At 40.3% G+C, this 24,216-nt stretch overlaps 1 protein-coding gene across 1 annotated transcript in view; it reads left to right on the top strand.

The window, feature by feature from the left end:
• Nucleotides 1-24,216, top strand: part of Rft1 (RFT1 glycolipid translocator homolog) — a 42,073-nt gene that overhangs the window by 2,259 nt on the left and 15,598 nt on the right. The window contains exons 2-7 of the mRNA XM_026388638.2: nucleotides 2,701-2,786; nucleotides 4,817-4,933; nucleotides 6,296-6,485; nucleotides 9,780-9,881; nucleotides 14,240-14,377; nucleotides 20,176-20,254. Coding sequence (XP_026244423.1) covers nucleotides 2,701-2,786; nucleotides 4,817-4,933; nucleotides 6,296-6,485; nucleotides 9,780-9,881; nucleotides 14,240-14,377; nucleotides 20,176-20,254 — 712 coding nt within the window. The remainder of the gene's footprint in view (nucleotides 1-2,700; nucleotides 2,787-4,816; nucleotides 4,934-6,295; nucleotides 6,486-9,779; nucleotides 9,882-14,239; nucleotides 14,378-20,175; nucleotides 20,255-24,216) is intronic.

The following is a 24,216-nucleotide window of genomic DNA, read 5'->3' as shown; positions in this document are numbered from 1 at the left end:
TTTGCAATTACATTTTATTATGCAAGTATTTGAGAGCTTATTCTCTCTTAACTCTGATCCTGACATTCATTAATGCCTTTCATTTGTATGTTTTTCAAAAATGCTTTCACCCCTATAATCTCATTTGATCCTTGCAATCAACCCTTTAAGATACATAGTCTCATTTGACAGAGGAGAAAATGGAGGCTTTTAAAAATTAGAAGTTGATGGCTTTAAGAGCCAAATGGTAAGTTGAGACTCTTGACTGAGTACTTTTTCTAGTAAGGGATCTGTGATTGGTTCCAAATCTCTCACATTAAGTATAGAATTTGGTGTGTATGTATATACCTGCATGTTTCTAAGAAAAGGCTAGAGAACTTTTCATCAAACTCTCAAAAGGTCACCTTTGACTCCATAAAGGTTAAGATGTTAGGTTGACATTGAAAACCTTTGCATTGTGTTAACACTTTGGGGACACTGTTACTGGCCTAGAGGTTTTCAGACTATATAGTATTTTGGCTTCCTTTGGTTAAATCTTCCAAATTGCAGCTGTTCACAGATAATCTTAAGAATTCGTAATAGAGAAGTGATTTGTCATTTGCTGCTGCTATGTGGGGTGGGGTAGGTGCATGGGGAGGCGGGTGGCATCACTTAGTGAGTACAGCTTGCATCCTATCCAGCATCTCCATTTGGCAGCCCCACTGAATGGCAGCCTCATTCTCTGTGCCTCATGGGAAGAATTCTTTGTTTACATGGTTTTCTTGAATTGCTAGATCTGAAAGTCTCAGGATATGTGCCAAATGACAGTAGCTGGATTCTGCCTTCCCACCCCCATTTTATATTATTATTGCAGTTATTTTTTATTTTTATTTTTTGATACTGGGAACTGAATTAGGGCTTCGAGCTTGCTAGGCAACTGCTCCACTGCTGAGTTATATCCCTAGATCTTATTTATTTATTTATTTGAGACAGAGTCTTACTAAACTGCACAGTCTGGCCTCAAACTTATGGTCCTCCTGCCACAGCCTCTTGAGTAGTTGGGATTGAAGGTATAACAACTGCATCCAGCTGCAGTTGTTATTTAAAAGATATGTTGGCTCAGGGTTAAGGCTGTGTGGCTCAGTGGTAGAGTGCTTGCCTAGCATGTGTGAGGCACTGGGTTAGATTTTCAGCCCCACATATTAAAAAAATGAATAAAATAAAGGATCATACATCTAAAAAAATTTTTAAAAAAAGATATGTTGGTTCAGTTGGTAGAGGGCTTGCCTAGCATGTGTGAAGCACTGGGTTCGATCCTCAGCACCACATAAAAATAAAATAAAGGTATTGTGTCCATCTACTAGAAGAAATATTTTTAATAAATAAAAGATATTTATTTTAATATCAATTTCTTTTCTGGAAAGGGTCAAATATTTAGTAAAGAAATAAAAGTGTGTAGTGGCCAGGCATGGTGATAAATGCCTATAATCCCAGCACTCCAGAAGTGAGTTAGGAGGATTATAAGTTCAAGGCCAGCCCTGGCAACTTAGATTGAATCTCAAAATAGAAAATATAAAAAGGCTGAAAATGAAACTCTTGTAGAGCACCTCTGGGTTCAGTCCCAATACTGCAAAATAAAAAATAGAAAAGAAGGAAAAAAATACAGTATCTTGAGAAAAGCAAATTTCAAAGAAATTAACTGATGTTATTAGAATCTCTAGATATTACCAGGCAAAGAAGAAAGATAAATTAGACCTCATGATTCCTAGTGAGCCTGATATACTCTCAGACTTTCAGTTGCTGAGTGTGTGCTATTTCTGAACAGTCTAGAGGGCCTGGGCTGAGGCCCAGTGTGAATCTCTAACTACAATTCTTTTTGCCTCCTAGAGTGTTTGATTTTGAACCTAAAAAAATTTACTGAATCTATTGAGGACACCCTCTTTTCATCAGTAAATTAAGGAGACTCCCAAGTGCTTTCCTGGCTGCTGCTGCTGCTGTTTTGTTTTGGGTAGTGGGTACTGAACCCAACAAGGATGCTTTACCATTAAGCTACATCCCTAGTCCTATTTATTTCTTTGCCGGTTACAGGGGATTGAACTCAGGGGCACTTTTTTGTATTTTATTTAGAGATAAGGTCTTACTGAGTTGCTTAATGCCTCACTTTTGCTAAGGCTGGCTTTGAACTTGTGATCCTCTTGCTTCAGCCTCTCGAGCCACAGGGATTACAGGCATGCACCACTGCGCCCAGCAACTTTTTATTTTTTAAATATATCTTTATTTTATTTTTAGTTGCCGATGGGCCTTTATTTTATTTATTTATTTACATGTAAGTGCTTAGAATTGAACCCAGTGCCTCACACATAGTAGGCAAGTGCTCTACCACTGAGCCACAACCCCAGCCCTCCTTTTTACTTTTTGAGACAGGGTCTTGCAAAGTAGCTGAGGCTGAGTCAAACTAGCCATCCTCCTCTGCTTCAGCCTCCTTAGTCATTGGGAATACAAGTGCGTGCCACTGTGCCTGGTTTTCCTGGATTCTTTGACTATTGCACAGGATGTTGAGAGACTCCAAAGAATGAAATTTCAGAAGAAAGGCAGACAGACTGAGCTGTTTAAAGGAGAGTCTATGGCAAAGCTGTGGTGTGTCATTACATAACATTGGGAAAAACAACCATGTTGTCCTCATTTTGGCAAAGTAAACATTCCTAACATAGTTTATTCTGTCTTTTTCTTCTTTTTCTACAGGTGTTGTTTCGAGTGATTACCTTTGTCTTGAATGCATTTATTCTTCGCTTCCTGTCAAAGGAAATAGTTGGCGTAGTGAATGTAAGGTGAGAGGGAATGCACTCTGCACTGTTCACAGCTCGCATCTCTAGTCAAATATATTTCAAGCTGTACCTGTGTATGGTTTAAATTTTAGAAACATAGACCTTTATCAGAAGCACAGCATTTTAGCAGTGGGCTGAGGAGGAGGTGCAGGGGTGGGGAATGACAGGGCAATGCTTACTTTTAATGGACCCATGGAGTGTTTTCCATTAGCAGCCTCCAAATGCACATTTCTCTGCCAGCTGTTCTGGTTTCCCTGCTCTTAGAACCCAGGAGAAGAGTGGGAGTAATTTGTTACAGACCTTGTCTCAGGTGCAATCCAGTGTTCTTGTCCTGCTGACAGCAAAGGGGGCAGGAATTCTCCAGTTCTGAGGATGTGCATGATAATGGCAGGGCTGGAGCCACCAACTTCCTTCCCTCCTTAGTGATTTTATAATTGGGATATGGTAACTGGGGGGAGTCTGGGTCCTCATCATTAGGTTTTTAGAGACTCTGGGAAAACTGACTTGCTTTGTCTTTTAGACTCAGCTTGTTTCTTCTACTCTCCTCTTTTCTGTTCAAGGACACCCACACATGTTTTATATTCACAAATAACACAAAAATATATGAAATGATGTGAGGGCTCAGAATAGCTCAGCTTCTCAGGTGTTTCTTCATGTCCTGATAAACAAGACAGTGTGTTCTCAACAGCATTTCATGTCTGGTACTTACTATACACATGGTTTTGGTTCTGTTCTTAGAGTCAAGTGGCAATTCTCAATTTTTGATTGGCATAGGAATCATCTGGGAGCTTTCTACAAAGTAGGGCTGAGGAAGGGTGCTGGAATCTGTATTTTTACAAGTTGTCAGGTGCTTGTGAGGCAGAGACTATATTTTAAGAAATACTGTTTTGGGGCTGGGGTTGTGACTCAACAGTAGAGTGCTCTCCTGGTACATGCAAGGCCCTGGGTTCGATCCTCAGCACCACATGAAAATAAAGGTATAAACAAAAATACTTCAGTTAAAAAAAAAAAAAGAGGGTTGGGGATGTGGCTCAAGCGGTAGCGCGTTCGCCTGGCATGTATGCGGCCCGGGTTCGATCCTCAGCACCACATACAAACAAAGATGTTGTGTCCACCGAGAACTAAAAAAATAAATAAATAAATATTAAAAATTAAAAAATAAATAAATAAAAAATAAAAAAAAAGAAATATTGTTTTAAAGGCAGGAAAGAGGAGGGCCAAATGTTAGGTGCTCAGGATTTTTTCCCCATGCATCCTCCCCCAGATTGGCAGGTGCCTGCCTTGACAGCCCTTGTCTGGCCTGTCTCTCTGCTTTCAGCTGCTCTTTGCTAAAGTGCAAGAAGGTTTACCCAGCTGCTGCTCACCTGCAAGGTACCCGAACAAGACCGACTGAGCTGGGTTTCAGTGGCTTCTTCTTTTTTTTTTTTTTTTCTTTTAAATATATTTTAGTTGTAGATGGACACGATACCTTTATTTATTTATCTTTATGTGGTGCTGAGGATCAAACCAGTGCCTCACCCGTGCTCTACCACTGAGCCACAACCCCAACCCCATGCAATGGCCTCTTAATGGTTGTAAGCCTTACAGCCTGTCTTGAGATTCCTTTGGCCACTACCTCACAGAGCAGAGCCTTGCTTTCCTCTTGCAGGGGCTATCAGGTCACTAGTCTCAGTGTGACCAAGAGGTTACTTTGCTGTGTGGGGTCAAAGACTTATCCTTTTCTTTTTATGGTCAGGACTGTGCCTCTGTCCATGGCCACAAAACCTGCAGCTCTTGGGGCCACCGCAACAGTTTCTATCCCAGACTGTAGGCACACACATTCAGGTGTGCCTTATTGGTTCCCAATTCTTATTCAAGTGGATCGGAGTGGTGTGGCAGGGTGGGGTGGGGGTCCTGTAAGAGCTCACTGCCCTCCACCTTACTACCATGGTTTGTGACCAAGACCTTTTCTCCTACCTGTTGCTGAAGAAATCGCAGAAGTTCTGTCTGTGAAAAAAGTGGAAGCCTTATTGCTTTCTGCTTTTTCTTAACAGATTAACATTGCTTTACTCTACTACTACCTTCTTGGCCAGAGAGGCCTTCCGCAGAGCTTGTCTAAGTGGAAGTACCCAAAGGGATTGGAGCCAGACCCTCAACCTCCTGTGGCTAACGTAAGTTGTGTTTTGCCAGGAGATAAGTTTCAGGAAGGCAAGTGTAGTGAGTGTTGTACTTGAAGTTGGGTGTAGTGGTGCATAGTTGTATTCCCAGTGGCTGGGGAGGCTGAGGCAGGAGGATTGCAAGTTCAAGGTCAGCCTCAACAATTTAGCAAAGTCCTAAGCAACTTAGTGAGACCTTGTCTCGAAATAAAAAATAAAAAGTGCTGGGGGATGTGGCTCGGTGGTTAAACACCTCACTCCTCAGTACAAAAAAAAAAAAAAAAAAAAGTATGTAAAACAGCAATACGTGCCTGAAGCAGGTTGGGTTTTACAGTAGGGTTTGAGGGACTAGATATGAGACAGAAAGGGGAGAGTGTCTGTTTTGGAGTTGATTCTTCCTTTGTTTTCTCTTTGGTTGTCCAGGAGCCAGGAGGAGGTTCTGGTGGGGGTTCCTGGTCCAGATTTTTAGCCCTGATATTATTAACTTTGGAGATTGTTTCTGTTGTTTCTTATCATCACTCTGGACTCCACTTAGCCTGTGACATCTTTTGCCCTATAGTATCTTTTGAGCTCTTAACAATCACTTAGTCTTACTATTTTTTTTGAAAGCCTTTTTAAGGAATTTTTTATATCTTTCTGCAATTTTGTTCTATGATTTTAGTTCTGAGTCTTTAAAAATATTCTCAAAGACCAAGTACATCAGCTAAAAAGTGTAATGGCATTTCTGCAGCTAGATGCCCTCAGGGAAGACTGGTGGTTGTGGTTGTTTTCTAATGCTGCCCTTGCATAACTTCTTATTGCCTCACTGAAATTAATGACTGTCATAAGGGTTGATAGGCCTTCATTTTATTAGAGGAATGGCTGTCAATTTCCAGTCATATTTAAGTGCTCTGTGATACACATGTGAAAGGATACTGTGCAGTGGACTTTGGGTTATTTGGGGCTCAAGAACTGGTTGTATACTCCAGTCATTCCAAGCATGGACAGCAAGCATCTTCTTTCTGGCAATTTTGCTTACCAAGTTCATGTAATCCAGTGGATAAGAGTATAGGCTTTGGAGTTAGGTCAGTATTGAGTCCTGCTTTTGCTCTTGACTATTTATTCATGACCTTGGCCAAATTATTCATGACCCAGAGCTTGTCAGTCCCAGTTTCCTCATCTTCTAAATGGGGGTAATGACAGAGGATCATTGTGAGGTGTCAGTGAAATAAAGGGTTTGCATCATAGTGCCTACGTTCCTTACTAACAGATATTTATTGTGATGGCTCCTTTTATTATGACTGCTTTTTTCTATTCAATGTTATTATTTTAATATGTATTTATATTTATTTTAAATGTGAATGTATCAAAATATGGTTTCTTTTCTTGCTCTTCTAGAGTCCCCCTGGGTGTGTTTTGGTCCTTATTCCTGGGTTGGGTCTGGTTGCAGTTGCTTGAAGTACCTGATCCTGATGTGGTCCCCTACTATGGAACTGGAGTGGTACTATTTGGTCTCTCAGCAGTGGTGGAACTTCTTGGAGAGCCCTTCTGGGTTTTGGCACAAGCACATATGTTTGTCAAACTTAAGGTCAGTATGCCTTCTGCCAATGGGAAATGTGAAGAATAAGGGAAAGCATGGTTTATTAAAAAAGTTGTTTTTTTTTTTTTTTTTTTTTTTATAGAAACCAGACATGGCTCATGCCTCTAATCTCAGCAACTCAGAAAACTGAGGCAGGACATTGCAAATTCTAGGCAGCCTTAGCGATTTAGCAAGACCTCAGCAACTTAAGGAGACCCTGTGTCAAAAAATAAAAAGGACTGGAGCTGGGTGTGGTGACACATGCCCATAATCCCAGCGGCTTGGGAGGCTGAGTCAGGAAGATTGAGAGTTCAAAGCCAGCCTCAGCAACTTAGTGAGGTGCTAAGCAATTCAGCGAGACCCTGTCTCGAAGTAAAATACAAAAAAGGGCTGGTATGTGGCTTAGTAGTAAAGTATCCCTGGATTCAATCCTCAGTACCGGGGAAAAAATGCTTTTATAGGAGAGAATAATTTTCCCAGACTTGGATTGAAAAAACTATTTGCAAAAATGTAATGTGATCAGTTAATTCATTTACTTGAAACTTGTTAGATTGTCTGGGCTAAAGGTTACTTTTGCTATACGATAAATGAAAAACAAATTTGCTAATAAAGAAATTATTAGTTCAGTCAGAATTTAGGACTATAAAACATTTCAGATTTTTCTAGTGATTCTATTAATTGTATACTACTATTGACTTCTCATCTTTTAAAATATATCATTTGGGCTGGGGTTGTGGCTCAGTGACAGATCCATATGTGTGACACTGGGTTCAATCCTCAGCACCACATAAAAATAAATAAACAACAACAAAAATATATATAATTTAATATATCCAAAATGTATATATACTGGGAGTGGTGGCTCATGCCTATAATACCAGCAACTTGGTGTGTTGAGTTAGGAGGATTACTAGTTTGAGGTCAGCCTTGGCAACTTAGTGAGATTCTGTCTCAAAAAAACAAAAATAAGGGGCTGGAGTTGTGGCTCGGTGGTAGAACACTTGCCTCGCATGTGTGAGGCCGTGGGTTGGATCCTCAGCACCACATAAAACAAATAAATAAATAAAGGTATTATGTCCATCTACAACTAAAAATATTTTTTAAAATAAAATAAAAAGGATGGGAATAAACAGGATAGCATCAAATTAAAAAGCTTCAGCACAGCAAAGGAAACAAGAATGTAGAGAGAACCTACAGAATGGGAGAAAATTTTTGCTTGTTACTTTTCTGACAGGATTAATATCCAGAATATATAAAGAACTCAAAAAACAATACCAAAACGCAAATAGCCTATTTAGTAAATGGGCAAATGGAATTAATGGGCTCTTCTCAAAAGAAATGGCTAACAAATATATGGAAAAAATGTTCAACATCTTTAGCAATTAGGGAAATGCATATCAAAACTACACTAAAATTTTATCTCATTCCAGTCAGAGTGGCAGCCATTAAGAATGAAATTGTCAGGTTCGGGGGCGCACACCTGTAATCTCAGCGGCTTGAGAGGCTGAGGTAGGAGGATCACGAGTTCAAAGCCAGTCTCAGCAAAAAGCAAAGCACTAAGCAACTCAGTGAGACCCTGTCTCTAAAAAAATTACAAAACAAGGCTTGGGATGTGGCTCAGTGGTCGAGTGCCCCTGAATTCAATTCCTAGTATTCCACCCCACCACACACAAAAAGAATAAAATAATAATAAATGTGGAAGAGGATGTAGATAAAAAGGAATACTTTTATTTTTTAATTTTTATTTTTTGGGGTACCAGGGATTTAACTCAGCCACTGAGCCCCATCCCCAGCCCTTTTTTATATTTTATTTAGAGACAGAGTCTCACTGAGTTTTTTTTTTTTAATATTTATTATTTTTAGGGGTAGGTAGACACAACACAATGCCTTTATTTTTATGTGGTTCTGAGGATCGAACCCGGGTCCCACCCGTGCTACGCCAGCTCTCTACCACTGAGCCACAATCCCAGCCCTCGTGAGTTTTTTAATTGAAGCTTTTTAATTTGATGCCATTCTGTTTACTGGCTTTGAACTTGTGATTCTCCTGTCTCAGCCTCCCTAGCTACTGGGATAACTAGTATGCCATGGCGCCCAGCAGGAATACTTTTACACTGTTGGTGGAATTGTAAATTGGTACAATCATTATGGAAATCAGTATTGCTGTTTCTCAAAAGGTTAGGAATGGAACCACCTATGATCCAACTATACCACTTCTCAGAATGTATCCTGAAGAATTAAAGTCAGCATGCTATAGCAATACCTACATACCCATGTTTATAATGGCACAGTTCACAATAGACAAACTATGGAACTAGCCTCATTGTCTATCAATAGATGAATGGGTAAAGAAAATGTGATATGTAAACAATGGAATTTTATTCAGCCAGAAAGAAGAATGAATTATGTCATTTGCAGGAAAATGAATGAACTTGAGAACATTGTTTTAAGTGAAATAAGCCAAACTCAGAAAGTCAAGGAGTGTATGTTTTCTCTCCTATGTGAAAGCTAGAAAGAAAAAAGGAAAAGAAAGTTGTATTTGTGGGTGTCAGGAGGAGGGAAGAGAAAGGGGAAGGGGAAATACTGGGGAATGATGTTGATAAAATTATATTGTCGTGTCTGTGTATATAAGAATGTGTAACAACAGAAACCACCATATGTATTATTATAATACACCAATAAAAATATGGAAAAAGAAAAAGGATGAGGATGTAGCTCAGTGTTAGAATGTCTCTAGGTTTAATCCTCAGTACAGAAAAAAAAAAGTATAAATCTTACAGCATAACATGCAGATGGGCACAGTGGCACATGACTGTAATCCCAGAGACTCAGGAGGCTGAGGCAGAAGGATCAAAAACTTGATTTTGCAAGGCCCTAAGCAACTTATTGAGACTTTGTCTTAAAAAATAGAAAGTGCTAGGGGTGTGCTCAGTGATAAAGCACTCTGGGTTCAATCCCCAGTGCCAAAACAAAAATATAACATGCTGAAGATTCTTTTTTTTTTTTTTAGTTGTAGTTGGACACAATACCTTTATTTATTTATTTTTATGTTGTGCTGAGGATTGAACCCAAGGCCTCTCACATGCTAGGTGAGTGCTCTACCACTGAGCCACAACCCCAGCTCCTGCTGAAGATTCTTGAACCTAACATCCAATCCAAGAAGTAAAATATTACCAGTGCTTATGTCCAACCATGCCCTACCCCTCCACCAGGGTAACCACTACTTTGGAGCTTCTGTTTGTCATCTCTTTGCATCTTTCCTTTTTGATCATGTCCATAAAGTGCATCTTTATCATGTGTCTGCAGGTGATTGCTGAGAGCCTGTCAGTAATCCTTAGGAGCATCCTGACAGCTTTTCTCGTACTGTGGTTGCCTCTCTGGGGATTGTACATTTTCTCTTTGGCCCAGGTAAGAGTCATGGCTATTAACTTTTTTTTAATCTAATCTGAGTTTCTCTGTTTTTTCTTCTTGTTTGCACTACTATATGTTTCACATTTACAATATTCATGCATGTTAAGGAGGAATGTAAATGTCCGAAGTCTGGCCTTACCACAACTTCTCTGGCTGCCATGTTCATCCTGTTCCATACACTGACACTGCTGATGTTTTTAGGGTCCTGAAGATGGCCACACACTTGGCCACCTTGTCGAGAATCAAAAACTCCTTTTAGACATTCTGTAGGCAGGCCCATATCAAACTGATCTTTGATTGTCTGAAAGTCTTATGGAGGAGAAAAAAAACAGTAAAGGGTGGGAATCGAATTGCATGTATTATTTTCCCTGGAGTTCAATCAGTTGTTTGCAGAATAGGAGGAAACTCTATCAAGCCTGTTTTAAATTTAGATTGAAATCTCATATAGTTCAGAGAAAATCAAGTCAGAGCAGGTACATTTTTCAGTTTTAGCAATTTTGACTTCATTTCCATTTCATCTTTGTCTAGTTCTAATTCATATTTATGTTTCTAATAAAAATATAACTAGAATACAGGCCCTATTTTAAAAATGAAACCTAAGATTAAATATATACCAGAATATAGTTTATATAAAGCAATGTATAGTTTTTATTAATGTATGGAAGACAAATTAAGATTCTTAGTAATCTATGTGAAATTCTTTCCTGTGTTTTAGGCAAATTTACATATAATTTTGTGGAACACTAAAGATCTAGATTTAAAATTAGTAAAATAAGAATGTACATTGCCTATAAAAGCAGTTTGCAGTTGTATATTTTGGAGAAGTTTTCTGAGGTTATTTTTTTGCCATTTATTGGGTCTAGAACTACATCACTTATCATTGTTTTTATGCACTTTCTCTAGTAGGATAGGAGGACCATGGAGACACCCAATTATAGGTTGAGTTTTCTTGGAAGGCATTTGCACTATGAGTTTCTGGTTGTCATAGCTTTTACCCAGATCACATCATAGATTATAGTTCAGAGTCTGTGTGAGAGGTCTGAGAGCCAGTAAAACTTCATAACAGCAGGTGAGCACTGAATCCCCATTGTCAAACCTGCCTTCTGGTTTCTCCTTATACTGGCTCTGTGTCCCATGGCATCAGATGTCAAATAAAAGGGTTACATTAGGGGAAAAAAAACCACTTTTTTGCAGGGGAGTGTCCTGAGGATTGAACCCAGGGGAGTTTTACCATTGAGCTACATCCCCAGCCCCTTTTATTTTTTATTTTGAGACAGAGTGTCACTGAGTTGCTTAGAGCCTTGCTAAGTTGCTGAGGCCAGCCTCAAACTTGTGATCCTCCTGCCTCAACCTTCTGAGCCCTGCTGGTATAATAGGAATGTGACAAGGCTCAAGACAATAACGTGTGTGTGTGTGTGTGTGTGTGTGTGTGTGTGTGTGTATCTGTGGTACTGAGGACTGAACCAAGAGCACTCTACCACTGAGCTACATCCCCAGCCCTTTTCATTTTTTATCTTGAGACAGAGTGTCACTAAGTTGCTAGTCTCAGATCTTAACCTCCCGAGTGGCTCTAAGCAACTTAGACACATCTGACATAATGAGTAACTCTTACAATTCAACAGGCTCTAAGCAACTTAGACACCTGACATACTGAGTAACTCTTACAATTCAACAGTAAATAGAGAAACCACTCAATTAAAAAATGGGCAAGGCCTGATGGCCCAATTACTCTAATTCCAACTACTATGGAAATTGGCTGAGGCAGGAGGATCGAAAATTCAAGGTCAGCTTGGGCAACTTGGTGAGATCTTATTTCACAATAAAATTAAATGGGCTGGGGATATAGCTCAGTGGTAGAGTACTAGCCTAGTATGTTTGAGACTCTGGGTTCAATTCCTAATACCACTAAAAAAAAAAAAAAAGACCAAAAAAAATCCAACAACACAGTAGGTACCACTTCATTCCCATTAGGGTGACAATTTTTTTAAAAATAATTTTTTAAAAAACAGAAAATAACAAGTAATTGTTGAGCATGTGGAGAAAGTGGAATCCTAGTACATTGCAGGTGGGCATGTGAAATGCTATGGTTGCTATGAAAAAATAATATGTTGGTTCTTCAAAAAGATAAACAGAGCTAGGCCTGGTGGTACATGCCTATAAACTCAATTACGTTGGAAGCTGAGGCAGGAGAATCTAGTTCAAGGCCAGCCTTAGCAACTTAGTAAGACCCCTATTTCAAAATAAAATTAAAAAGAAAAGGGCTAGGGTTGTATCTCAGTGATAGAGTGCTTGCCTACCATGCATGAAGCTGTAGGTTTAATCCCCAGTACCACACACAAAAAGTTAAGACAGAAATATCATATGATCCAGCAGTTCTACTCCTAAGTATATATAACTAAGAGAAATAAAAGCAAGCGTTTAGGGTTGGAGTTGTGGCTCAGTGATAGAGTGCTTGCCTAGCAAGTGTGTGGCATTCAGGTTTGATTCTCACTACCACATAAAAAATAAATAAAATAAAGGTATTTTGTCCATGTACAGCTAATTTTTTTTTTTTTAAGAGAGAATTATTTTAATATTTTTTAGTTTTCAACAGACACATCTTTGTTTGTATGTGGTGCTGAGGATTGAACCCGGGCCGGACGCATGCCAGGCGAGGGCGCTACCGCTTGAGCCACATCCCCAGCCCTACAGCTAAAAATTAAAAAAATTTTTCTTAAAGAAAATAAGTGTTTAATAAAAATTTGTTCCCAAATGTTTATAATAATACCATTTGCAATAGCCAATAGGTAGAAAAAGCTCACATGTCTATCAACTAATGAATGAATGGATAAACAAAATATGTTATATTTATATGGTGGAATATTATTTAGCTATAAAAGTGAAATACTGATATATAATACAACATAGATGAACCTTAAATATATTAAACTAAGTGAAAGAAGTCAGATACAATAAGGCCACCCATTGTATGCTTCCATTAACATGTGATATCCAGGATAAGAGAGTCTGTAGAGATTAGAGCAGATTAGTGCTACTGGGGAACGGGGGAGTGGGGAGTACCTGCTTAATGGCTACAGAGATTCCTTTGGGGGTGATAAAAGTTTTCTGGAATTAGTGATGATGATTATACAACAGTGTTTATGTATTGAAAGCCTCTGAATTGTGCACTTAATACAGGTAAAATGGTAAATTTTTTTATTATGTGAATCTTTCCTCAATAAAAAAGTGGAGGATGCCAGGTACAGTGGTGCAGCCTATAATCTCAGTGGCTCCCGAGGCTGAGGCAGGAGGATTGTGAGTTCAAAGCCAGCAACTTAGGCCCTAAAAAAATCAGCGAGACCCTATCTTTAAATAAGATACAAAAAAGGGACTGGGGATGTGGCTTGGTAGTTAAGCACCCTGGGTTCAATCCCTGGTACCCCCCACCCCACCCCCCCAAAAAAGGCTCTGGTCAGCTGGAAAGTGAGGAAAGGCAGAGAAGGGCACACTTATCACAGGGAGCTTTAAGATGGGGGAGTATGGCCATAGAAGTGCTTCTTGTCTTTTAAAGACTTGGGGGTGAAAGGAAGACTGGTAAATGGTGGTCTCTGCCCTCAGGAATGAAAGCATAGGAGCCCTAATATGCTAAACTACTTGCCATGTGTCCTTTTATAGGAATAGCCTTGGTGTGGCCAGGTTGATTGCAGAGCCTGGAGGTCCCAGCCCTTCAGCACTGCCATTCTCAGGAGGGAAAGAGAATAGAAAGGAGCTTGTGAAAAGGAGCCCTTTTGGATACTCCTTTTCAATCTTCACACCAAAGCCTGGCTTTTGCTCCTGGCTAGAAGCCATTCTTTTGTCCTACATGGGTGGAGGGAGAGGTGGGTCTCTTATTGTCTCACCCTTTTTTCCCACAGCTCTTGCCCTACCCATGCATTGGGTGTAGAGGAGAGGGAGCCAAAAGCTCAATTCTGCTTTGTAATCATAAATGTCATGGATTTCCAGGTTTTATGGAAAATCCACAGTCCTAGAGGAAGGCAAGTTCCTGGCTGTCAGCACATTTTGGCACCTGGATCTTCCAAATACAGACCTTGTGAGAACTTACTTATCTGACATTATGGCATTTGAGCTAGTGTCTGTCTGTCTTAGAAATTTTGTTCTCCTGGTTAAGTGAAGTGTTTGGAACACTGGAGATGCTGCAGTGCAGCTGGACCTGAATGAGTGGTATTGTCTTCCAGAGGATGAGGCTTCTCACTAGAAAGTACAGTTAATTAAGACAGTTCTATTTTTTGATTGACCTTTGGGGCCAAAATTATAGTCATATCAGTTATGCCTATGTTAAAGCAGTTTAATTTCAACCCATTGTTTTCTTTTTTCAGCTTTTCTATACTTCCGTTCTGGTGCTCTGCTATGTTATTTATTTCACAAAGTTACTGAGTTCCCCAGAATCAACCAAGCAACACACTCTTCCTGTCTCCAGAATAACAGATCTGTTACCCAGTTTTACCAGAAACAGAGTAAGTAATGTATTTTGTCTGATTATTTTAAACCACAGGTGATGGTTATCCTTGAGAGAAAGAAGCTGTAACTAGTTTGTTATAGTTGGAAATATTATTTATTCATTTATTTATTTATTTAGGTTCATACTGGGGCCTTAAGCATGCTAATTAAGTAGGAACTCTGCTGCTGAGCTACATCCCCAGTACCCCTCCTTTTTGGGGGGAGTGTGGGTTAAACCTGGGGTCTTGAGCATACTAAGCAAGTGCTCTACCATTGAGTCACATCCCCAACACCCCCAGCCCTCTTTTAAATTTTATTTTGAGACAGAGTCTTACTAAGTTGCCTAGGCTGGCCTTGAATTTGCAATCCTCCTGCCTCAGTCTCCCAAGTAACTAGGATTATAAGCACGGGCCCATTAGAAAGATAATTTTTTTAAAATTTCATATTTTCTCTTTGTTATTAATAAAGTATCTTTTTTTTAAAGAGAGAGAGAGAGAATTTTTTAATATTTATTTTTTAGTTTTTAGCGGACACAACATCTTTGTTTGTATGTGGTGCTGAGGATCGAACCCGGGCTGCATGCATGCCAAGCGAGCACGCTACCGCTTGAGCCACATCCCCAGCCCAGAAAGATAATTTTATAGCTCATAATTATAGAGTACTTGCTATGTGCTAGGCCAATGTTTCCAGATCTTACTACTAGTGGCATTTTGGTCTGAACTTGTTGTAGGAACTGCTGTGTGCACTGTAGAATATATAACAGGATCACTTTACTTGCCTGGAGCTTCTGCCACTTCCTACTGGGTGCTTGTAGCAATAGCCTCCAGTGTAACACCCAGAAACTGCTCTGTCTTTTGGTTTTTCCTTGAATTGAAATGTCATACAAGTTCTAAGAAAGCTAGGTGACACCAATAGTTTCTTTATCTAGGTGTGAGCCCAGTCTTTCACATGATCAACCTTCCCATCTAGACCACTGAGGTCTGATACTTATGTGTGGAAGTGAAACATGATCTTTTTTTGCTCAACTCCTCTCTTGGTCCATTTGCCTTGTTTTCTGGCTGTGGTGGGGGCAGTGCTACTGTTCATTGCCCAGAGTTGCACATGAAATGGTCCACTGCACTGCCTCTGCTCAAGTGCTCTATAATCTGCTCCGTGCTGGGCATGTTTCCTTTTCCCCGTACTTGTTTGCTTACTGGATGTAGTGTACTTTGTTGTGGTAAGTCACCCACTGGACTTTTTAGTCCTCTTTTGTGATTACTTGAAAAGTAACCAAATATGTGGGACTTAAGTTTCAGAATTTATGGAATTCTGTTATACAACTTTTCAGGGAAAACTAGATATTAAGTGTCAAAGTGACATATGTTTTTAGTTATTAGGAAAGCTTTCCATTCTGATTACTGGATCTTAAGTCAACATGACAATTTTGGATACTGCTGTGCCTCTCATCTGCAGGCTTAGATGGTTAGGACTCTGGATCATTTTTCTTGCATGGAGCGTCTGCCCCTGGCCCATAGAGCAGGTCTGAGTACAGAAGAGTTTCTTCTCTGAGTTCTCCCAGTGCCCAGCTTTACCAAGCCTGGCCAGCTTTTTATACTGGGCCAGCCCCTGTGTCTCAGCATTATTTAGTAAAGGAGCATGTGAAACTGTTAATATAAGCAAAAAGAGAAGGTAATAAAACAAGTCCGCCAAGTGTTTATTAACTATCATGGTCTTAGAACGCTGTCAAGTAGGGATAATAATAATCCTTCCCATCTAAAGTTATTTTGAGAGCCTGATGAAATGGGGGCATGTAAAGTGCTCAAGGCTGTGTCCTGGCATGAGTGGGTGACACTAAACGATAGTTTTGTCACTACCATTACACTGCTGCTTTGAGAGCAGAGTTGGCTTTGACAGAGGACCCTCGCAAGCAAACACTGATGCCAGTGTTGGGATAAAAAGTCCCACCTCATGGAGCCTGATGTAGGGATCAAATGAGAGAAAACGAGACACTAAAAGCCTCCAACAGAAGCAATTAGATCAAGGCACTATTCAAAAACCTTTCATTAGGCTCTAATTCTCCTGAATTAAGCCCAAACTCGACAGCCCAAACCTGTTACATTCCTGCATCATTGTGTTGGAATTGAGAATTCAAAGATGACTGGGGTACTTAGGTGGCTGGACAGGGAGAAGAGAGAGAAAGAAAAGGTGAACAAAGATTATGAAGGGAGGTAAACCTGGCATGCTGAGCTGGGTCAGGTAGTAGTGACCTCAGTGCTGTGATTTTCAGATGAGAGAATCAAGGCTTAGTAAAGTTAGTTATCTTGCCTGGCCTTTGGACTGTGTCAAGAACAGAAGCTCGAGCTCCATTCTCCAAGCTTGAGCCTGAAGTGTGAACCTACTATGAGAAGGGTGGGCTAGAGGAAAAGACGTGAAAAAGTTCAGTAAGAGGCTCCGTAATTGGCCAGGTGAGAAGCAATGAGAGCAGGGGGAGGGTGGTTGGAAATGGGAATGGACAGGCTGGGGCAGAGACAACAGCTCTGGGATGACCTGGGCAAGTGGAGCAAGGGGTAAAGGAAACAATGCTGTGTGGGGCTGTAGTGGTGATGGAGGGCAAAGGCAGGAGTGTGGCCTCAGGCTCTCTGGTGACTCTTGTCAGTGTGAGAAGGATGTGGCTAATTGGATCATCCTAAGTCAGAAGAGTTTGGGAAGTGGAAGAGTGACTCAAGCTAAAGCTAGATGAGGTTCTTTTATTTTTAAAAAATATTTTTAGTTGTAGATGGACACAGTACCTTTATTTTATTTATTTATGTGGTGTTGAGGATTGAACCCAGTGCCTCACGTGTGTGAAGCAAACGCTGTACCATTGAGCTACAACCCCAGCCCTTTTGTGGTGTTACTGCCCATCACCTTTCACTTTCCAAGACTCATTTTCCCTCGTCAATCAGGGAAGCTGTGGAATGGCTCAGATTTTAGAGAAATTCACTTCTGTTTAGACCACATCAGCAGAACCAACTCAGCTTTGTGAAATAGGTCTTTTTTACCATCCCAAGTGAGAAATTCATTCTGAATAAAATGATAGAAGTCCACAGAATTTGCTACCTCTTTTCTCCCACTTAGCAGACACCCCCAAGTTGAACCCCCATCTCAGATTGGACTTAACTGCCAATGTATCCTTAATGAGCACTTTGTGGAAGCGGCAGTAAGTAGTGTGACTGTTCCTTCTGAACCACAGCCCATTTAAATTGAAGGCATTAGGAGAAAGGAATCAATGAGCATGAACTTTTCAGATTGGATTCCCTGTCATGATTTCATACTCCTAATGAACTTTTTCTTTTAAGAACTCATATTCCCAAAGCCATTCACAACCAACTGGCAAGAGGACTTCACCAGTGCCTCATGGATAAGCTGCAACTTTTTGTTTCTTTTGAAAAGAGCACAGGTACTGCTGTACAGACCCCTTAGAGGGCCATCCACCATTGCTTGGGCCAGGAAGTAGTGTGAGGGAAATGGCGGTGCCAAGCCTCCCCCAGAACTGGGCAGAAACAGCATTTGTAGATGAGTGGTCCATAGCACCCCCTAGTGGTGGTAACTTGTCAGGTGCTCTTTGTTCTTGGGGGAGGAGATGATGGCCTGTTTTAAACATCTTGTGGTCCATTTTCCTTCTCACCAGGGAATATTTACTCTGGGGCTTGAGCTTCCTGGCATCTGCTGTAGGTTTGGCGATGCCCTGAAGGCAGCACAATTCCAGAGGATTCAGACCTGTTTTCCCACTGTTTAGAAGGGAAGTTCAGGTGAGGAGAATGGGGGCTGAAAACCACTTGCTTAAGAGATGCTGTAGATTTGCCCTGTCCTAAATGGTAGCATCCAGCCACATGTGGCTATACAGCATTTTGGATCATGGCTAGTCTGAATTGAGATGAACTGTAAGTGCAAGAAATATACTGGATTTCAAAGACTCAGTATGAAAAAAATAATGTGAAATGACACACACATATAAATATATACATATATATTTATTTGATATTTAACATTGATTACATGTTGAAAGAATGATATTTTGGGTTAAATAAAATATGTTAAAATTAATTTCACCTGTTTCTTGTTCATATTCACTGAGACTGCTAGAAAATTGAACATTACATTTCAGCTGGATAGCATTGCTGTACACAGATAAGCTTTGGGTCAAGAACAGGGGTCCATGTGACTGGGCAGGTTCCAGGAATGCTCTTGCACCCACTTCCTCAGCTGAGGCTGACCTCTTGGAGAGATGACATGGGCTTGGCCTTTGTGATTCACCCCCTACCAAAGAGCCCTTTGAAATCCCACCACTTAAAAGTCATCAGTTCAGATAATCAAAAATTTTCAAAATGCAGATATCCTAGGATTAAGAACCTACCATCTTGGGCTGGGGATGTGGCCCAAGCGGTAACATGCTCACCTGGCATGCGCAGGGTGCTGGGTTCAATCCTCAGCACCACATAAAAACAATAAAGATGTTGTGTCTACTGAAATTTGAAAAATAAATTTTAAAAAAAAGAACCTACCATCTAGACTGAATATCTGGGATTCCAGGATGCTTGTGTGATAGAGGAGGGGCCCCAGGGGAACTGGGGGAGATTAACTAGCCATCCCTCTCTTCCATTTTATGGTTAGCTCTCTGGTTTTAAAGCCACGTGTCTCATACATTGACCTTTACTTTGAGTATTTGCTTCCTCCTTACCCTCTTTGTCCTTAGAAGGTAGAGAGTTTGGTGCCTCCAGGAACTTCAAAAGAACAATATCAGAACTTTTGTTTTTTCCTTTCCTCTGTTATACTAATTTCAAGTGGTTTACTTGACCTTAGAAGGCTGAATTTCTTTTGAAATTTACAAGCATATCTCATATGCTTGTGTAAAAGGACCCTAAGTGGCCTATTAGGATGTGGAGCAGAATTTATGCTGTAGACTGGTGTACTTCAGATGTGTATATGCATGCGTGTGTTACTTGAACCCAGGGGTACTCTACCACTGAACTATATCCTCAGTTCTTTTTATCTTTTAGTACAGGGTTTCACTAAGGTGCCCAGGCTGGCCTTGAATTTGTGATCACTTTACCTCAGCCTACCAAGTCATTGAGGTTTCAGGCATGTCACCTAGACAGACTATTTTAAAGAAAAGGAACTCACTCTAAGCTGTATGTGTTAGACGTGGTCAGTGTCCTGTCTGAGTTTCCAAGGGGATCCTAGTGGTTCTTTAGAGGTCTTTGTGTATAAATGTTGGGTATGCTCTTTATAGACTTTCTCTTTGTATTTGATAATTAGGTTAGTCAACTTTCTGTTACTATAACAATTACCTGAGATAAGCAACTGATCAAGAGATAAGGTTTATTTTGGCTTATAGTTTTAGAGGTTTCAGGTCCATGATGTATTGGCCCAATTGCTTTGGGCTTATATCAAGGTAGAAGTGTGTGGCAGAATAAAACAGCTTACCTCATGGCCAGGAAGCTAGAGAAAGAGGAAGAGTCTAGAACCCCACAATTCCATTCATGTGTACACTGTCAATGACTTACTATGCTTCATCTCTGAGAGGTTCTACCACCACCCAAGAGTGCCATGCGGGGGTCCAAGCCTTTAACACATGGCCTTTGGGGTACATTCAAGATCCAGACTATAGCAGTAACATAAAGTCTTTTCTAGTATTTATGGATGCCTTCTGTATGCTTAATGTTAAATAAGAATTCAGTGGGGACTATTCCAAGTTGGAGTTTAGGGACCAGATTGAATTTGCCTCTCGTGTAGCATTATATTCCAAGCCTTGAAATACCCAGGATTTTAACATTGTTTTGTTTTTGTTTTCTAGGATTTTGTAAATTGGAAAGAGGCTAAATTAACCTGGAGTTTTTTCAAACAGTCTTTCTTGAAACAGATTTTGACAGAAGGTAAGTAAAAGGTTACTCTGAGCAGTCAGGAGATCATGGTAGAAATAGAGGGATTTCACAGAACTGTTGATTACCTGGATCAAAACTGCCTGTCTGGAGCCCCCTTGGCAGAGGACCCTCAGAATTTTTTTTTTTTTTTTTTTTTTAAGAGAGAGTGAGAGAGGAGAAAGAGAGATAGAGAGAGAATTTTTAATATTTATTTTTTAGTTCTCGGCGGACACAACATCTTTGTTGGTATGTGGTGCTGAGGATCGAACCCGGGCCGCACGCATGCCAGGCGAGCGCGCTACCGCTTGAGCCACATCCCCAGCCCCTCAGAATTTTTTTAATGAGAGGGAAAACAACATTTATTTAGTTTTATGCTTTGCTTAAGTTGCCTAATTTAAATCTCTCTACAGCCTCATTAAAGACATTTCCCCCTTTATTATGGATAAGGAAACTGAGCATCAGTGAGGTTGTAGAATTTTTTTCAGGGTCCTACAGTCCATGAGGAACAGTTTAATTGGAATCCAAGTCTGAGTTAGTCAGCTTTCCATTACTGTGAAAAAATACCTAAGCTAATCAACTTAAAAGGAGAAAGGGTTTATTTTGGTTCACAGTTTAAGAGGTTTCATTCCATGGCCACTTGTCCCTGGTGCTTTGGGCCTGTGGTAACACAGTACATCATGGCAAGAGCCTGTGGTGGAGGAGGCTTGTTCATCTCATCACAGCAGGGAAGCAAAGAGAGAGACAATAGTGGTCTGAGGTTCCAGTATCTTCTTCAACAGTGTGCCGTCACAACCTGACTTCTTCCCACTAAGCCCCACTCCCTAAAGGTCCCACTACCTCTCAGTCATGGGCTGAGGACCAAGCAGAGCCAAACTATCAAAATCTAACTATAAAACCCAGTGGTATATCATTTTAATAGAGTTGTTATAAAAGTGTTATCAATTATAGAAAACTTTGGAGATAGAGGAAACTACCCATGAATTCATAATTCCAATTTTTTAATATATTTTTTCTTTCTTTTTTTTCCAATATTTTTAAGAACCAGGTTTTCATCATTTTATTTTCTTACTTAAGATTGACCCATGTGATAGTTTGGTCAGATATCTGACTTCTGACAGAACTCCTAATGCAGAGGCCCTGACAATGAGCTGAAAGCATAATATATGGTTGATTTTTACTCAGCTTAAATTCAGAGAATGAAATTTGAGGTAGCTATAAGCAGCTGGAAAGTGGAGGGTTTTTTTCTACATACAGATTTGATGTCAGTAGATCTGCATATCTGTTACTGAATATATTTTTTTATCTTTTCAAAATTATCCTTTTTTTTTTTTTTTTTTTGGTACCAGGGATTGAACCCAGGAGCACTTAATCATTGAGCCACATCCCCAACCTGTTCTTTTTATTATTATTATTATTTGAAGACAAGGTCTTGTGCTAAGTTGCTGAGGGTCTTGCTAAGTTACTGAGGCTGGCTTTGAACTTGTGATCCTTCTGCCTCAGCCTCCCCAGCCACTGGGATTGCAGACATGCACCACCATTCGCAGTTCAAAATGATCTTTTAGTTATAAAAGTAATATAATCCTATTACAAAAATTCTAAAAAAACAGAAAATATAATCCTAGTATTCTAAAACAACTACCCTCACTATTATCTTGTTATTTTCTTCTCCCCCTATTTGTGTTTTCTTAATTATGACTCCAAAGGGAAGTAATTTACTTCCCCCCCCCCCCGGCCTCTTTTCCTATCTATGAGCTGAGAGAGGACCAAGAGGGGCTTAAGGGCCCTCTGAGCCTTGAGAGTGCATGCTTCTAGTCTGAGCTTATGACTGCTGGTACAAAAGTTAAACTATTCGGGGGATTTCTGGGTCAGAAACCTTGAGAGAGCTGGCTCCTAGAAAGCAGGGAGTCTCCTTGCTGGGCCTGGCATACCACAGATGTTCAGCAAGTATTTGTTGATAGAATAAGAAGAGTGACAACAGAAGAGAACTGTAGCAAAATTGTGTGTTGTGGTAGTTCACATTGTGATTAGAACAGAAAAATCAACGGAGAAAGTTTTGGTGAGGATGTTGTTTGTATTTTTTTCTTCCCAAAGTTTTAAAGCAGTTTTAATGAGTTTGAGGGAGTTGGATCCAGTCTACATGATGTTCTTCAATACATTGTACAGATTACAGTTGCTAGACATGTGTTTGCAACATTTAATTAAGCCATTCACTAAAGCCTCCTGAGCTTGTCCTGAGCAAATCCAGGTACTTGCCCCACAGTTGGGCCATACTAATATGGCTTCCTTTCTTGCAGAAGGCCATTAGGAACTTCTCAGGGCCTTCATCTCCATGGCTAGAAAATAAGGAAGTAGGCTGAATGACAACTTAAGTTTCTTAAGTTTCTTTTATCTTTAAAAACTACAGTTCAGTGGTGCACACCTGTAATCCCAACAACTCTGGAAGCTGAGATAGGAAGATCATAAGTTTGAGGCCAGCCTCAGTAACTTAGGGAAACCCTGTCTCAAATAAAAAATAAAAAGCACTGGGAATATAGGTCAGTGGTAAAGCTCCCCCGGGTTCAATCTCCAATATAAAAATAATAATAACAATAATAATAATAATTATGGCTCTAAAAAAAGTTAAAATAACTTTGTAGTAGCAAAAACGTATGTGCTCCTCCCTCCTGCCCCCACATTTCCTGCAGCACTGTATGCAAGGTGCTGAGACTAGAGATGAAGAGTAACAAACAGACCGTGACCTCAAGGAACTCATTCTCTCACCATTTGCACACATCATGTGGTTAACCATTTCAAGACTGTGGGACTGTACTTGGAAATGTTAACTCAATCAATTAGAAGTCTCTGGAGTGCCTCTCATTTCCTGGATCTCTGCTAGGAACTCAGAGACAGAGATAACTGAGAGGGGTCTTCTGCCCTCAGGAAGCTGGTAGAATATGAGGAGAGGCCTATGCTGCCAGAAGGTAGGGAAAAGCCAGTCTGGGTTGTAAAAATGCCCTAGCTAGGCCCAGCCTGACTCTGACCAGCAACCGGAGGCTAACCCCAGATAGGTAGGTGACAACGGAGGATGACAGTGTGATAGGGATGAGACTGGTGAAGAGAGGCCACAAAGATAGTGTGTAAAAGCCCTCATACACAGAATAAAGAAGCCCAGACTTTTTGCAAACACTAATGAGCCATTTGAAGCCATGTGAAAGCAGGATACAGTTGTCCCTTGGTATCCTGAGAGATGGGTTCCAAGGTCTCTCCCTGCCAACAATGGATAAATCTAAAATCTGAGAATGTTCAAGTCTCTTATGTAAAATGGTGTAGTATTTGCATATAATCTAGATATATCCTTCATCTACTTTAAATAATCTCTAGAATACTAATAATACCTAATGTAATATAAATGCAATGTAAATCATTGTTAAACTGTATTGTTTAGGGATTGATGATAAGAAAAGAAGATTTGTACATGTTCTGATGCAGTTTTTTTTTTCCCCCTGAAATGTTAATAGTTAGGGTAGATCAGAGATACAGACCTGGGAGGACCTTTGGAGGTCTTTGCTACATATACTTGTAAGGAGACAAAATCAGAGAGAGGAAAGTCTTGACAGAAGATGGAAATTTAACCTCTTAATTAATGCTTTCTTTTATGAGCATTTTCTAGGAGGTGAGAACTTGCCCTTTTAGGCTCTGGGCACTGTTTAGTGCTGTCTTTTTAAGAGTTAGTGCTTTTCACTTACGGATAAGAAAATTCATAGAATGGGACAGAGTTGCTCCAGGGTGGTGTCTTTATCTTGAAGGCATTGGGCTGCCTTAGATTTGAGGATGAACTGAGCTTCCAGAACCTCCAGGCCCTGGGGAGTGGTGGCGGGTCTCTCCACCTGAGAGGAAGTGGAATGAGCATGTGCCACTGTCATGGACATTTCCCTTCACAGATAATTTACACTCTGGTTATTTCACCCACTTAAGACTTGGGACATACTGGGAAT

Source organism: Urocitellus parryii, chromosome 3, assembly GCF_045843805.1.
Source record: "Urocitellus parryii isolate mUroPar1 chromosome 3, mUroPar1.hap1, whole genome shotgun sequence".
Lineage (NCBI taxonomy): Eukaryota > Metazoa > Chordata > Mammalia > Rodentia > Sciuridae > Urocitellus > Urocitellus parryii.
This window is presented reverse-complemented; position numbering and strand designations above follow the sequence as displayed.